At 40.0% G+C, this 15787-nt stretch overlaps 1 protein-coding gene across 3 annotated transcripts in view; it reads right to left on the reverse strand.

Moving 5' to 3' along the window:
• The window catches only part of PRORP (protein only RNase P catalytic subunit), a 127991-nt gene extending 112286 nt beyond the window's left edge, over positions 1 to 15705 (reverse strand). The window contains exons 1-4 of one of the 3 annotated variants that reach the window (XM_060143548.1): positions 15568 to 15705; positions 13521 to 14802; positions 11748 to 11795; positions 11130 to 11262 (exon numbers count right to left, since the gene is read on the reverse strand). In XM_060143548.1, coding sequence (XP_059999531.1) covers positions 11130 to 11262; positions 11748 to 11795; positions 13521 to 14509 — 1170 coding nt within the window. In that variant the 5' untranslated portion in view covers positions 14510 to 14802; positions 15568 to 15705. Of the gene's footprint in view, positions 1 to 11129; positions 11263 to 11747; positions 11796 to 13520; positions 15050 to 15567 lie in introns of those variants that run through there. The other 2 variants (XM_060143556.1, XR_009539572.1) reach the window with 2 other exon arrangements.
• Between the last annotated feature and the right edge of the window lie 82 nt (positions 15706 to 15787).

A 15787-nucleotide genomic window follows, 5' to 3' on the forward strand; every position in this document is an offset into this window, starting at 1 on the left:
GCTTAGAACAGCAATAGCTATCCACCTCTCATCCCAAGCCACATGGCAGGCAGCTGACATGTTCCTGAAGCAGTCTGCACACAGCTTATGGGAGCCAGGGTGGTCAAAAAGGACCCTGTCCTCCAAATATTGGGGATTTGTGCTCTGATTGCAGACCGCTGCTTCTGATCACAGAGATGCAGACAAAGAGGTATAATCATCAAGAAAAAGAAAATTTGAATATACCTATAACTAGTAAGGAGAGGGAATCGGCAATTTAAAAATCTCCCAACAAAAAGAAGTCCTGGACCTGATGGTTCACAGGTGAATTTTACTCAACGTTTAAAGAAGAACAAATACCAATCCTTCTTAACTTTTCCAAAAAATTAAAGAGGAGGGAACACTTCTCAACTCATTCTTCGAGGCCAGTGTTAACTTGATACTAAAGTGTCTTTAAACTACAAGAAAGGAAAACTATAAACACTGATGTAAAAATCTTCAACGAAATACTAGCAAGCAAAATTCAGCAGCATATTAAAAGGACTATTCACCATGACCAAGTGGGCTTTATTCCTGGAATGCAAGGATGTTCAATATATGAAAATTGATCAATATAATACACCACATAAACAGAACAAAGGAAAACAACACATGATCATCTCAAATAATGCAGAAAAAGCATTTAACAACATTTGACACTCATTAAAAAAGCAAACAGAAAAACAAAAAATACTTGACAAACTAGGAATAGAAGGAAATTAACTCAACATAAAAGCCATATATAAAAACCGACAGCCAACATCATACTCAATGGTGAAAGACTGAAAGCTTTTCCTCAGGACTAGATCAGGACCAAGGCAAGGATGCCCCCTTGTACCACTTCTACTTAACACACTACTGGAAGTTCTAGCCAGAGCAGTTAAGCAAGGGGAAAAAAAATAATAACAAAAGGCATCCAAATTGGAAAAGAAGTAAAATTGTCCTTGTTTGCAGATTATATGATCTTATATAGAGAAAACCATAAAAGTACACACACACACACACAGTCAGAAGTAATAAATCAATTTAGCAAAGTAGCAGGATATAAAGTCAACACACAAAAATCAGTTGCATTTCTATAGACTAATAATGAACAATCTGAAAAGAAAATTACAGAAGCAGTTCTATTTATAATAGCATCAAAAAGAATACCTAGGAATAAACTTAACCAAGGAGGTGAAAAACCTGTACAATGAAAACTACAAAACACTGCTGAAAGTAAATAAATGGAAATAAATCCCATGTTCATGAATCAGAAGACTCAATACTGTTAAAATGTCAACATTACCCAAAGCAATCTACAGAATCAATACAATCTCTATCAAAATCCCAATGACTTTTTGTGTGTGTGTGTGTGGCAGAAATAGAAAAACCCATCCCAAAATTCAAATGGAATCTCAAGGGACCCTGAATAGCCAAAACAATCCTGGAAAATCAAAAACAAAACTGGAGGAGCCACGCTTAATGAGTTCAAAACTTACTATCAAGCTACAGTAATTAAAACAGTGTGGTATTGGCATAAAAATAGACATACAGACCAATGGAACAGAAATAAATCCAGACCCTCTCATATATGTTAAAAATGACTTTTAACAAGAGTGCCAAGACCATTCAATTGGGAAAGGGTAGTCTTTTCAACAAATGGTGCTGAGAAAACTGGGTATCTACTCACAAAAGAATGAAGTTTGACCCTTACCTAATACCATATACAAAAATTAACTCAAAATGGAGCCAGGACCTAAATGTAAGATCTAAAACAATTAAACTCTGAGAGACAAAAACAGAACAAAAGCTTCACAACGTTGGATTTGGCAATGATTTTCTTAGATATGATGCCAAAGGCATAGGAAACAAAAAAAAAAATAAATTGGACTTCATGATAATTTAAAACATTTTGTGCATCAAAAGACACTATTAACAGAATAAAAAGGCAACCCACAGCATGGGAGAAAATATTTGCAAATCATATATAGGGAAAAACATCGAAATATAGAGAAAACTCAACAACAAAAACCTAAAACTCAACAACAAAAACCCCAAGCCCCATTCAGAAATGGGCAAAGGACTTGAATGGACATTTCTCCAAAGAAGACAGCCAAATGGCCAATAAGCACATGAAAGGATGCTCAACATCACTAATCATTAGAGAAATGCAAATCAAAACTACAGTGAGACACCACCTCACACCCATTTGGATAGCTACTACCAAAAAGAAACGGAAAACAACTAGTGTTAGCAAGGATGTGGAGAAATTGGAACCCTTGCCCACTATTGGTGTGAATGTAAAAGAATACAGCGACTGTGGAACACAGTATGGAGGTTCCTCAGAATATTAAAAATAGATGTAGCATATGACTCAGCAATTCCACTTCTCAGTATATATCCAAAAGAATTGCAAGCAGGGTCTCAAAGATCCATGTTCATAACAGTATTATTCACAATAGCTAAAATGTGGAAGCAACCCAAGCATCCACTGATGGAAGAATGGATACACAAAATGTGGTATAAGCATACTATAGAATATTATTCAGTCTTAAAAAAGAAGGGAATTCTGTGATACGCTACAACATGGATGACCCTGGAGGACCTTATGCTAAATGAAATAAGTCAGTCAAAAAGACAAATACTGTATGATTCCACTTATACGAGGTACTTGTAGTCAAAACCATAATGACAGAAAGTACAATGGTGGTTGCCAGAGGATGGGAGGAGGGGAGAATGAGGAGTTATTGTTTAATAGAGTTTCAGTTTTACAAGATGAAAAGAGTTATGGGGATGGATGGTGGTGACGGCTGCACAATAATGTGAATGTATTTAATACCACTGAACTGTACCCTTAAAACCAAAATCTCTAGGGGGTGGGGTCTGAGCATCAGTAATTTTTAAACATCCCCTGAACTATTATAACAAGCAGCTGAGGCTGAGAACCATTTCATTAAAGGGTGCCATCTCATTTATTTTGTTTTGAACAAAAGCATACTACTTGGTAAAAACATATAAGCCTGAAACAATTTTGATAATGCTCTTTTTAGATGCTTATGGAGGTGAGCAGAAATCATACATTTTTCTTAAGTAGACAAACTCAACATGGATTAGTACTTACTCCTTGGTTTATACCTCACATTCCCAAATTATAAACAAGCTTTAAAAAGTAATATTGAAAGAAGTTCCAGCTGTTTGTTCCCAGTACAAAATAACTTAAAATGCTGAACACAATATAGTTTTAATACATATTTGCAATGAATGGTGTTATAGACTGAACTGTGGCCTCCTCAGAATTTGTATGTTGAAGTCCTAACCCTTAGTACCTCTCAATGTGACTGTATTTGAAGATAAGGCCTTTAAAGAGGTGATTAAGGTAAAATGAGATTATAAGGATGGGCCCTAATCCAATCTAACTGGTGTTCTCATGTGAAAAAGAAATTTGGACACACAAAGAGACACCTGTAGATGCCTGAGCACAGGGGAAGTCTTTGTGAGGACAAACCAAGAGGGGGGCCATCTGCAAGTCAAGGAGAGAAAAAAAACCTCAGGAGAAACCAAACCTGCCTATACTTTGATTCTTGGAACTGTGCAAAAATAAATTTCTGTTGGTTAAACCACTCCATCTGTGGTATTTTGTTATGGCCGCCCTAGCAAATTAACACACATAGTAAGCAAAAAAAAAAAAACACAAGATGAAAAATTTGTGGGAAATGACACTCTGGAGCTGAACCTTACCCTGGGGCACATGCCACACCCTGAGAGCCCTACCCTGGATCTGGACAGGGCCCAGAATGGCTTGTCCTCTGAAATCTTAGTCTCAAATTTTTAGTCACCTGCTCTCTGACCTCAACCTTCCAGTTTTCATTCCTTTATTGTCACTGTACCTTCTCCTTTACTCCACAGTGAGACTACGAGCCCGAGCCCTCCCAGACAAGTGCTCTCTGGCCTTATTTCCTTCCCTATCTAGTTTGGGCCCCATGGTGATTGTGTTAACTATTCTATCAGAACTACCTTCCTCTGCTCCCTATTACGTTGCCACATCTAACCAACAAAACCCAAAATCTGAACCAATGCTACATTTTGTCTTCACTACTACTCTGGGTGAGCCATGCTGTTGGAAAAATATTAAACCACGTATTTACGGAGAGCGATGCCTACAACTTCAATGATTCAAGTCTCAGCACCCCACTCCCTGCCACATCCTTCTGCTTGAGTTAGCATCTCTGCCATTCCTCTCAAGCACCATCCCAAGCCTTCTTCACTCTCTCTAGTCCTCCACTGATGCCCATGTCTCACCTTGCATCCCACTGAACATAGCACATGTCATTACCCTCAGCCTTCTTGCCTCCCATCTATATCTGTATCCACACCCATCTTCTTTCTTTTCTAGTCTCAGAGAGGTTTCTTTCATTTCTAACCTCCCCATCTGTGCTTTTTGGCAACCCCCTCCTACTTTTGAACCTTGCTCATCAGTAATGCATTCTCTCTACTACTTGTCCTGCTTATTCAACATTTTTATCTTTACTGACAACCCTTTCTTCACCTTATGAACATGCACATCTCTCCCATCTCCGTAAACCGTCCCTTGACCTCTACCAAACTCTAGTCACCACTATCCCATTGCCTTCTTCCTGTTTTCATCTAAACTTCTCAAAAGGAGAGTTTAACCTCAATGTGTGTTCACTCAGTTGTTATAACCTGGCTGGCTTTGGCCCTCGGTGTACTATTGACACTGCTCTTCCTAAGATCATCAATGACTCCTTACTTAGTTCTTTTTTTTTTTTAAGATTTATTTATTATTTATTTATTTTATTTATTTTTGGCTGCGTCACATCTTAGTTGCGGCACACAGGATCTTCCTTGAGGCATGAGGAATCTTCCGTTGCGGCGTGTGTGTGGGCTCCTCTCTAGTTGTGGCATGAGGGTTTTCTCTCTCTGGTTGTGGTGCGCAGGCTCCAGGACCACATGGGCTCTGTAGTTGTGGCATGCAAGTTCCAGAGCATGTGGGCTCTGTAGTTTGCGGCATGCAAGCTCTCTAGTTGAGGCATGCGAGCTTAGTTGCCCCCCAGCATGTGGGATCTTAGTTCCCTGATCAGGGATCGAATTTGCATCCCCTGCATTTTAAGGCAGATTCTTTACCATTGGACCACCAGGGAAGTCCCCTTACTTAGCTCTGAAGTGGTATCTGCTCATTCTCTCAAAGCATGCTATAGGACTGAGGGGAAAGGAGAGACCTTTTCCTAGTTCCCACTGCGCCTTCAAAGTTGCTACTTCTCCACCTCAACTGAGGCTTATGCTGTTCATATATACCAGGGGTCAGCAAATTGTTTTGTGTAAAGGGCCAGATGGTAAATAGTTTAGGTTTCGCAGGCCCACGGTCTCTTTTGTACCTACCCAACTCTGCGGGGCAAAAGAAGCCACAGACAAGACAGGCATACATGTTTGGTTCAGTTCCAGACCACCACAATAAAGCAAATATCACAATAAAGAGAGTCATACAAATTTTTTGGTTTCCCAGTGCATGTAAAAAGTTATGTTTGTGGAATCTAAAAAAATGGTACAAATGAACTTATTTACAAAACAGAAATAGAGTTACAGATGTAGAAAACAATCTTATGGTTACCGGGGGGAAGGGAGAGAGGGATAAATTGGGAGATTGGAATCGACATATATACACTAGTATATATAAAATAGATAACTAATAAGGACCTACTATATAGCACAGCGAACTCTACTCAATACTCTGTAATGGGACTTCCCAGGCAGTCCAGTAGTTAAGACTCCACGCTCCACTGCAGGGGGCATGGGTTTGATCCCTGGTTGGGAAACTAAGATCCCGCATGCTGCACAGTGTGGTCAAAAAGAAAAAAACAAAACAAAACAAAAAACAATTCTCTGTGATGACCTATATGGGGAAAGAATCTAAAAAAGAGTGGATATATGTATATGTATAACTGATTCACTTTGCTGTACAGCAAAAAGTAACACAACATTGTATATCAACTATACTCCAATAAAAATTGTTTTAAAAGTTATGTTTACATTATACTGTAGTCTATTAAGTGTGCAATAGCATTATATCTTTAAAAAATGTACATACCTTAGTTAAAAAATCCTAACCATCATCTAAGCCTTCAGTGAGTCATCATCTTTTTGCAATAGTAACATCGAAGACCACTGATCATGAATGACCATAACAAATACAATAATAATGAAAAACTTTGTAATACTGCATGAATTACCAAAATGTGTCAGAGACACAAAGTGAGCAAATGCTGTTGGAAAAATGGAGCCAATAGACTTGCTCGACGTATTGCTGCCACAAACCTTCAATTTCTTAAAAAAACGCAATAAAGCAAAGTGCAATAAAACGAGGTATGCCCGAATAGAAATGAATGACTGTAGCTGTGTTCCAATAAAACTTTATTTACAAAAACAATTGGTAGAGGGACTTCCCTGGTGGTCCAGCAGGTAAGACTCCACACTCCCAATGCAGGGGGCCTGGGTTCGATCCCTGGTCAGTGAACTAGATCCTGCATGCACACCGCAACTAAGAGCCCATATGCCACAACTAAGAAGTCCGCATGCTGCAACTAAAAGATCCCGCATGTTGCAACAAAGATCCCACATGCCGCAGCTAAGACCCAGTGCAGCCAAAATAAATCAATAAATATTTTTAAAAAAAAAGTGGAAGGGTGGACTTGGTCTGTGGGCCATAGTTTGCTGACTCCTCTTTGCTATCACCTTGTGTTGTCCCAGGCATCTGAACGTTTATTAAGAAGTTGGCACCAGACTCAGAGACTTCATCACCAGCCTGGCAGTTGGTAAGCATTCCATAATGTGGTTGCAGTTATTATTTTTAAAAATTATCATATGGACACTCTAATTAGCTCTGTGGATGACCACCTAGCAATTTAGGCTCTCAGTTTCTTCATCTGCTTAACTCTCATACTCTGGATTTTGTCACCACTCCAGAGCCCTCCATCTCTCAAATCGAATCGCTAATAGACACTAATCACTCTCACTCCGTTTATGCTTGCTCTCCAACCTTACTGAGATTCTGGTCCATTTTTATCTCCCTTGTCTCCTAATCTGAGAGCTCCTACCCATCTTTACTTCCTTCTACCAACCTTGATCTCATGGTCCGTTAATTAAGCCACCCTCTCACCTACACCCTCAACTCCTGTCTTCCCTTTTCCCTCGACGGTACCACCCTAGCAAAATCTCATCCCATCCCATCCAGCTGCCTTCTCTCTACCTAGATGGCCCGGGACTGCTGAAAATGGCTCACAGATCAATGCCCTTACAAGTGTAGTTGTTGGGACTTCAGCACCACCCAGAGATACTCTCCGCAGTTCTCCCACAAATAATCCAAACTTCCAAGGCTTAAAATTGTCCTTAAGCTCTCTCAGACTATCAAACATTCTCTCACTTTCAAATGACCAATTTGAAAATTCTCCGGCTCTTCAGAGAAAAACTCTTTGCTGTACCTACACATTTAACTTATCCACTATTCTTAATTTGTTTCCTCTAGTCCCAAAAAGAGTTGGTTCTACTTCAATCTACCAGAAATGCTCTGGATCCATCTCTGCCCCTTCTGCTTCACCAATATTACCAAAGCTAAACCCTGAACCAATCCAGCCATAAGCCTTCTTTCACTGCCTGTTAACCATGGATATGGTTCTCATCCTGAGCTTCCCCATCTTCAAATTGGTGATATCCTTTCAAGATTGTTGAGTGCTGTGAGTGTAACAGGCCTAGAAGTGCCTGACAATAGGGTAATCATTCCATAAATGGTCGCAATGTTATTATGTTAAATCAATAGCTTAAAGGTGAAAGGCAGATGACAAAAAAATGGGATACAGAATTGGGGAGCTGCAGCGAGGAAAGGGGAGAACACCTGGAAAGAGAAAAGGAGACAATTTCTCTTGTCATAAAATGTCCCAATCCTTCTGTGAATATATTCAGTTGCTTTGTGAATTATGGTAATTAAATGTATGACTACTCTTTGTTATTCTCACCAGTCTGGAGCCTGAAACTCCTCCTGCAGTATAACATTCTCCGAGGAGAAGGTTTGCTCTGGGTTCTAAATCTTTGTCAGCAGAGAAAACTAACAAATCTTCCTTCTATTAGTCTAGAATTACAGTCAGAAGGAATCATTAAGAAGAAATTATGGCAATGTTTAGCCATTAAGAGTCTTAAACAAAAGTATTCAGCTAGTTATTCCATGACTGGGGCAGGAGCAATTCAAGGTGAAAACCTGGGACATCTTGTGCCAGAAAGCACAGAGATGCTCAAAAACTGATTGGGGGGCGGGTTTGCTAGGAGGATGTCAAAGACACACAGGAGCTGGCTTGGCAGGGGTTCTCACAGGCCAAATTTGGGACAATTTGAGCATCAAAAAGAATAATGACGGTAATGGAGTCTAACACAGTTCATCTTAAAAAAAAAAAAAGAACTAGAAAATCATCACTTTGCACCATTCCGAAGGCAGAGCTCATCTCCGTCATGTGAAAAACACTGGGTGAAGAGTTAATGGGTGACAGGATATCTGTGTAGTCTTGAAGTATTACTCCACAGATTACTTAATTTTTAATTTAAAAATTACAAAGGGAAATTATAAAGGAAAAAAATGCACCTTTACAGTGGAGACATCTGGCAGTCACCCTCTTAATCAAGTGATGAAACGTAGCATCAGCAACAGAGAGCAACCTGATATTATGTGACTGCTGTGATGCAGTAAGCAGCACACAGCATTGCCTGTGTAACATACCCCAAAAGCTTTTACACTGAATTAATGAAGAGAAAGCCATCAGACAATTAGTCCACAGTCTTGCTACTCAAAAGTGGTCCAAAGACCAGAATCCCATCACCTGGGAGCTTGTTCGAAATATAGAATCTCAGACCCCACTCTGGACAAGTGAGTCATAATTTGCATTTTAAACAGATCCTCAAGGGACTCTGAGGTACAAAGTTTGAGAAGCCCTGAACAAGACAAACCACCCAGACTTTTCAAAAAAAAATCAATGTAATAAAAACAAAAAAAGGCGGGGTTGCGGGGGAGGCGCTGCTCTGGATTTAGAGAGATGTAACAACCAAAAGCAATGAGTGAATCTTGATTCAGTCCTGGGTCAGAAGAAAAAAGTTATAAAATACATTTTGGAGGAACAACTGGGAAATTTTGAATATGCAGTTTTTATTAAATGACAATGAATTAATGTGAAGGGTCTTAAATGTGATAATAGCATTTAATTACATAGAATGTTCTTATTCTTAGATACAGGGAGTTCCCTGGTGGTCCAGTGGTTAGGACTCCAGGCTTTCACTGCTGTGGCCCGGGTTCAATCCCTGGTCGGGGAACTGAGATCTCGCAAGGTGAGCGGCATGGCCAAAAACAAACAAAGAAAGAAGATACATGCTGAGATATTTAAGGTCACATGTCTACCAACTCACTTTTAAATGGTTCATAAAAACACATATAGAGGACTTCCCTGGTGGCGCAGTGGTTCAGAATCCGCCTGCCGATGCAGGGGACACGGGTTCGTGCCCCGGTCCGGGAAGATCCCACATGCCACGGAGCGGCTGGGCCCGTGAGCCAAGGCCGCTGAGCCTGCGTGCCCAGAGCCTGTGCACCACAACGGGAGAGGCCACAACAGTGAGAGGCCTGTGTACCGCAAAAAAAAAAAACCACAAAAAGAGACAGAAAGCATATGTGGAATAATAACTGGTTACTCTGACAAAGAGTATGTAGGTGTCCATTGTGCTATTTTTTAACTTTTTCTTTAGGTTGAAAATTTTATTAAATAAAAAGTTGGAGGATGGGAAGAATGTTCAATTAGCCCACAAAAGAAATGTAAGGTCTTTGGTAGCAAACAGCATGATTTACACAACCCTGAATCTATCTTAACGCCTGCTTCCAAAGATAAACATTAAGTGTTCAGCAGATATTGGATGAGAGAAAGGAAATTTGTTGAAATCATTTTAGCTGGCAGAAATTCCTAAGGCATTGAGAGCTGCTACAGCCAGTCAGCTGTCAAGTACATACAGAACTACGAATTGAATTTTCATTCAATTAGAGGCAGCAGAGTATAAAGGCAAAAGTTTTGGGGTCAGTCTGACCTTGATTTTATTAGTGGAGTGTCCTAGGGTATATTTAACCTCCCGAAGTCTCAATCACTCTATCCGTAATACAGAAATAAAATAGTATCTTATAGGGTAGTGTAAGGGTTAAATAAGATACAAGATAATGAATATAAAGCTCTTAGGATCATTTAATAAATGTTAACTATAATTTTATCAATAAAGTCAGCTAAAAGGTATTCCATAAAATGAAGATAATGTTTTCACGGACCAGATTCTGACTTTATTCTGAGGATTAAAAGTCTTCCTAGTAGGGGCATTTTCTGATAATTTTAAGTCAACGTGAGAAGGCAGAACAATTTTCTCTTCTCCTTTTTATTTGGTATCTTGAAGAAAAAGCATTCAGTGAGATGATAGGCAGCCTTTCCCCGAGGATAACCTTTCCCCAAGGTAAAAGCATTTTACTTCAACTTAATCTTAGTAAACCCGCATAAAGCACTGAAGATTAGCAAAATAAAGCTATTAAGAATGACTTCAAGAATCAAATTCGATAAAAAGAAGACTTGGAAATAATTTTGTCAAGCTACCTTAAACTCTCTTGACTAGAAAACTTGTGTGAAACCATAATGCTTTCATGGGAGTTTACTGAACAGTTTTCTGGAAGCACCTAGACAAAGAATAAGCATCTATCTTTTTGGCTTAAGTGCACTTGTGCGCAGATGAAATAGGATTGACTTCAATAGATGGATGACAGTCTAACCCAATTATTCTATGAAAGTCGAAAGCAATCTCTCCTAAAGGTTGGCAACTACGGCCAGTGTGCCAAATCCAGCCCACAACTTATTTTCATGAATAGTATTACTGTATTCATTTATGTATTTTCTGTGGCTGTTTTCACTACAACAGCAGAGTAGAAAAGCTGCAACAGAGACGTTATGTCCCACAAAGTCTAAAATACTTATTATCTGGCCTTTTACAGAAGAAAATTGTTGACCCCTGCTCAAGACAAGCAACCCAGGAATCAACAAGACCTGTTCCAGACTCACCTGAGGTGTCGTCTTTCTGTACTGGTCACCTCCATCTATCACATCCCTCATTATTTTTTCCTTGAGAAATTCATACTCTTCTGAACTCAGGTGAATAGACTCTATAGTTTTTCCACAGCCCAAACACTGACCACTGTAATTACAATTAAATGTGTTAAATAATGTCCTGGAAAAGAACTTTTTCTACAATGAATAATTCTAGGACATGAGGAAACTGGAAGGTAGTTTAAAAAAAGAACATTATAACCTTTGCGGTCATCATACACATCTCACTTTTTGTAATCCAGATAATGTAACAAAATAGTGTGCCAGAAAACCCGAAAGAGTAGATGGCGGGCACCCAGACATAGTTTTTAAAGTCATTCCTAAAACACAACTGGGTCCCAAATCTCTAGGGAAAAACATTTCTGAGGCGTCACACCAGGCTCACAGCACCTACTGAAAGAAACATTTTGAGCACTACAAATTCTCCAAATGCAAAACTGTGACTTTTTTCTTGGCTATCCTAACTAACTTAATTATCCTGTTTCTAAGGTATTCTTAAAATTTTTAAAAATAAGTAACAACAACCTACTAAATCTGAATCGAACAAATTAAAAATAAAACATTGGCTTTTACCTTTGCTGGACTGTGGTGAACTGTCCTTTCCAATGTTCTCCAGGAACACTACAAAAAAGATTGCAAAACCAAATCACCAGAGGGTCAAATCCCTACTGAACAGAAAGATATTCACTGTATTTAAAAAATCCGTAGGAAAGAGCTCTGAGAAGTTCTGGATACTTCCCTAGAATGGTTCAATTAGAATAGTGGTTGCTAATACTGTGATGGGGCTAAGTAACTGATGGTACTCTACTCTGGATCTCCTTCCCTTTGCTTCTCTCGTCATCTGACCCTCATCTTTAACTCGAAATCTGTCTTCACAGGACCTGCCCAGAAAGCAGCCCAGACCTCTAAATCAAAACTCAACTCTAGGGACTTCCCTGGCGGTCCAGAGGTTAAGACTCTGCCCTCCCAATGCAGGGGGCATGGGTCCTGATCCCGCATGACGCACTGCCCAGACAAAAAAAAAAATTTTACTCTAACTTTCTCCATAAAGCTGCCAGAGATTGTTCCTGGCCCAGAGTAATTTCTTCTCTTACACTATCATTTTATACACCACTCTGAGATAACTGTCTACTATTGTATTCCCAATTAGGTCGTGAATGCCATTATAATAGACCTTACATCACGGATCATGCACAGTGCTAAGCCTAAAATTGGAGGCATTCAAAACTACTTATTGGTTTATTTGCTCAATCAACTTATCCTTTCTTCTTTCCTCTTACAGATAATACCATCCATTCCTATTGATTCTACTGACTTCTCTCCTTTCCCAGTTCTTAATTCAAGATCTCATCATCCCTCATTCAAACCTACAATTGCCTCCAAACAGATCTCCCTGTTTCAAATCTTAATTCCTCTCTAATCTTATTTTCTCACTGTTTGGCAGTTACTTTTTAAAAAGTACTCCAAGACCAGCACTCTTGATAACATTAAAATCCAAAATCCTTCCCATTCCAAGATTTTCACAACTTAGCTCCTCTGTGGATATTCAATAAATGTGTTAAGAAAGATAATTAAGCATGATTGCTACTTCAAAGCTCTGTAAAGATAATATATAGTAGAAAAGCAAGAGAAAAATAGAGACAAAAGGAATGAATCTGTAGGAAAGAGCCTAAAGCCAATTAGTGGTAAAGAAATAAGAGAACAAAAGACTGAAGCAATAAATCAGCACGCACACAGCCAGTAACATGAATAAAAGCAAAGGGAAAGCAAAGGACAGCCTTGGAGAGAGCACTCAAATGATGGTATGATCAAAAACAGGAAGGATAAAGATTTTCTTCTTTAACACATATCAGGTTTGAGCAGGATTCCTCTCTCCCCTCTAACTATTCAAGCTGGTGAAATGCATAGATTAAACAGAATATATACGTGCACATCATACTAGTCACTAGGTTTCAGAACAACTTCTGAAAATACTAATATGACCCAAAGACAGCTCCAGTTTTCTTGCTATGAACTCCAGCCACAAGTGCTATTTGAAAATATTCACATCATACTAGACACCTCAGAAAACAAATGATCCTTCTAAAAGGAAAAAAAACATAAAAACAAGTGTTCTATAATTTCCGTTTTATGTGATGAGTAGAGATTAGCACAACTTATTTACGCTGCTACTTTTTTAAAGGGAAAGAAAACTTTGTCTTAAAGGGGAAACAATCTTACTAAGAGACAGAAGAAAGTATAATCTGACTAGAGTAATTCTCAGCAACTAATAAAAAAAAAGAGGAGGCTAGTTTTAAGCAACGGTATCAAAATAAAAATATACATATAAACAAAAATCAAAATTACCTTTCAAACCATGTTTTTATACTGTGTGCAAATGACTCCCCAGGATACAGCTGATTATTTCTTAGATACAAAAGAATGTCTTGCAGTTTGTTTGAATACTGATCACCTTTCATGTCTTTTCCAAAATCAAAGAAGGCTTTTAATGTTTCCAACATAGGAACAATATCATGACCTAACAACTCCTGATACAAATTCCAAGCTACATTTACATCTTGATGAAAGAGGGCTCCCTGGATACAGTCATCATAGTTCTTTTTTGAAGGAATCATGACTTTTTTGATGTCTTCTAACAGCAGCAAGGCCTCTCTCCATCTGTCTGTATGGATTAATCCCCGGATGAGAAGAGTGTACGCTCCAGATTCTAAACGCTTGTATCTGTCTTTCATGATTTCATAGACATCAATAATTTCTGATGTCTGCTTATGAAAAACGCAGAGATACAAATACTTGACCAGCAAATCATAGCCTACAATACCATTGTTTTTTGCAGCTACCCAGGCCAGCACAGATTTGGCCACATCGACAGAGCTACGGCATTTAATCATCTGTGAAATGATCCAATTTTCAAAGTTAGCCTTTTCTTTGAAATATTCCTTCAGTTTATCCCACTCCTCTGAATTCAAAGGTTTTGTCGGGAGTTGAAAAATGTTCTTCACAGGTGGCAAGACGTGCTCTTTACTCGGAGGATTCATCTGTGATCTCTTCTTAGCCGCTCCAGCTGCAAACATGTGAGGAGAATCAGCAGAAACTTGCTTACTACTGCCCTCATCTTTTTTCCTGACATATCTGGCTTTGGCAACCAGCAGATTCATTGCTTTGGTATTTTGTGGAGACACCGTTTTAAGAGAAAACCACTTCTCTTGGTTCTTGATGCCATAACAGTCTTTGAGAAAGAGAGAGAGAAAAGAGTGACCTGGGCCTAGCCCAAGGTATGGGTTGCTCTTCCAAAGTTTAGGAAAGCTTCGAATACCAGTGAAATAGAAAGCCATTATGCAGTTAAATCAGCACCAGACTGTGAGAGAGATGTTCAAAAAGCCCCAACTTCTACAGCATAATTAAGGGATTTGAGGGTAGGGGGAGGAGATCGAAGCGCAACTTTCTAAAAGATGATTTTCAGCTTCTCACAGACAAATCAAATGCTTTTGGGGCTAGCAGCAACGAAGCTTAGTTGAGTTCTCTCCATTAAACAAGGATATGGGGACATCCAACCTTGGTCGCAAGTTCCAGGACGAGGGGACCGAGAAGGAATCCTCTGGTGCCTGTTATATTCCAGTCCGCGAACCTGAGGAAAATGCACAAAGAAGACCAGCCAGTTGACTCACGTGGATCACAACTTTCCTTGAAAAGGGACCGGATCCCACGGGAGCCAGGCTGCAGAAGGGGCGAAAAGTCGGAAGCCCCCTACCCTAGACCCACCGGCAGCCAGGACAGAGGCGAAAGCCCGAGTCTAGGGGCCGTGGCCGCCAAACTCGTCAAATAAGGAAATGGGAGTGGGGAAGGGGCAGAGAGCTGAGCCGAGCCAGCGATACTAGTAAGGAAGGGAGGTCCACGAGGGCACCACCTACTGTGTACGGATCTATCACAAACGGAAGTTTACTTGATTCAACCACTCACCGCAGCACTCACGTACCATACAACCATAAACGCGGCGGAAACTACCCCGCCCACAATGCACCGCGACGGCGCGGCCGCGGAGGCCTGGCTGAGCCAGAAGCAGGCCTTCCGCCCGGCCTAACGGCAAGAAAAAGGCGACTCTGAATCTTTTACTGGCAGGAGGGGGCACGAGCGGCTGCTGAAGGCGCCTACTACATTCAGGGAGACTTTAGGGCTTCCACATATCCGCCATGAACAATGAAAAGAAACTGTGAAATTAGAAAGCTCGTCCCTCGAACCGGAAGAGCCAAAGGACTTCCGGGATCACGTGGCGCACAAGTGCCAAAGGGCCAAGATGAAATAAAATTTGATGAAAGATGAAATAAGATGAAAATAAATTTCAAGGTGAAAATATATTTCAAGATGAAAATTAATTTACAGAAAATAAATTTACCTGTATTTGTGCTTTCTCCTCCCCTTCACTCCTTCTGCGCCTTTAAAATACAGCGTGGTGAAGCTGGAAAGCTGCCTTAAGGAGGCTCCCTCTCCGTTTCTTTTACGTCTGCTCTCCCTGCTGTTGGCGTGATCGCCGTATTCTCCGCAGTGGTTACGGTGATCGATTTGGCCGGGTTAGCCGACTTCCGCCCGCGTCCAAGATGGCGATTAAGCGGCCT

Source organism: Lagenorhynchus albirostris, chromosome 1 (assembly GCF_949774975.1).
Source record: "Lagenorhynchus albirostris chromosome 1, mLagAlb1.1, whole genome shotgun sequence".
NCBI classification, from domain to species: Eukaryota; Metazoa; Chordata; class Mammalia; order Artiodactyla; family Delphinidae; genus Lagenorhynchus; species Lagenorhynchus albirostris.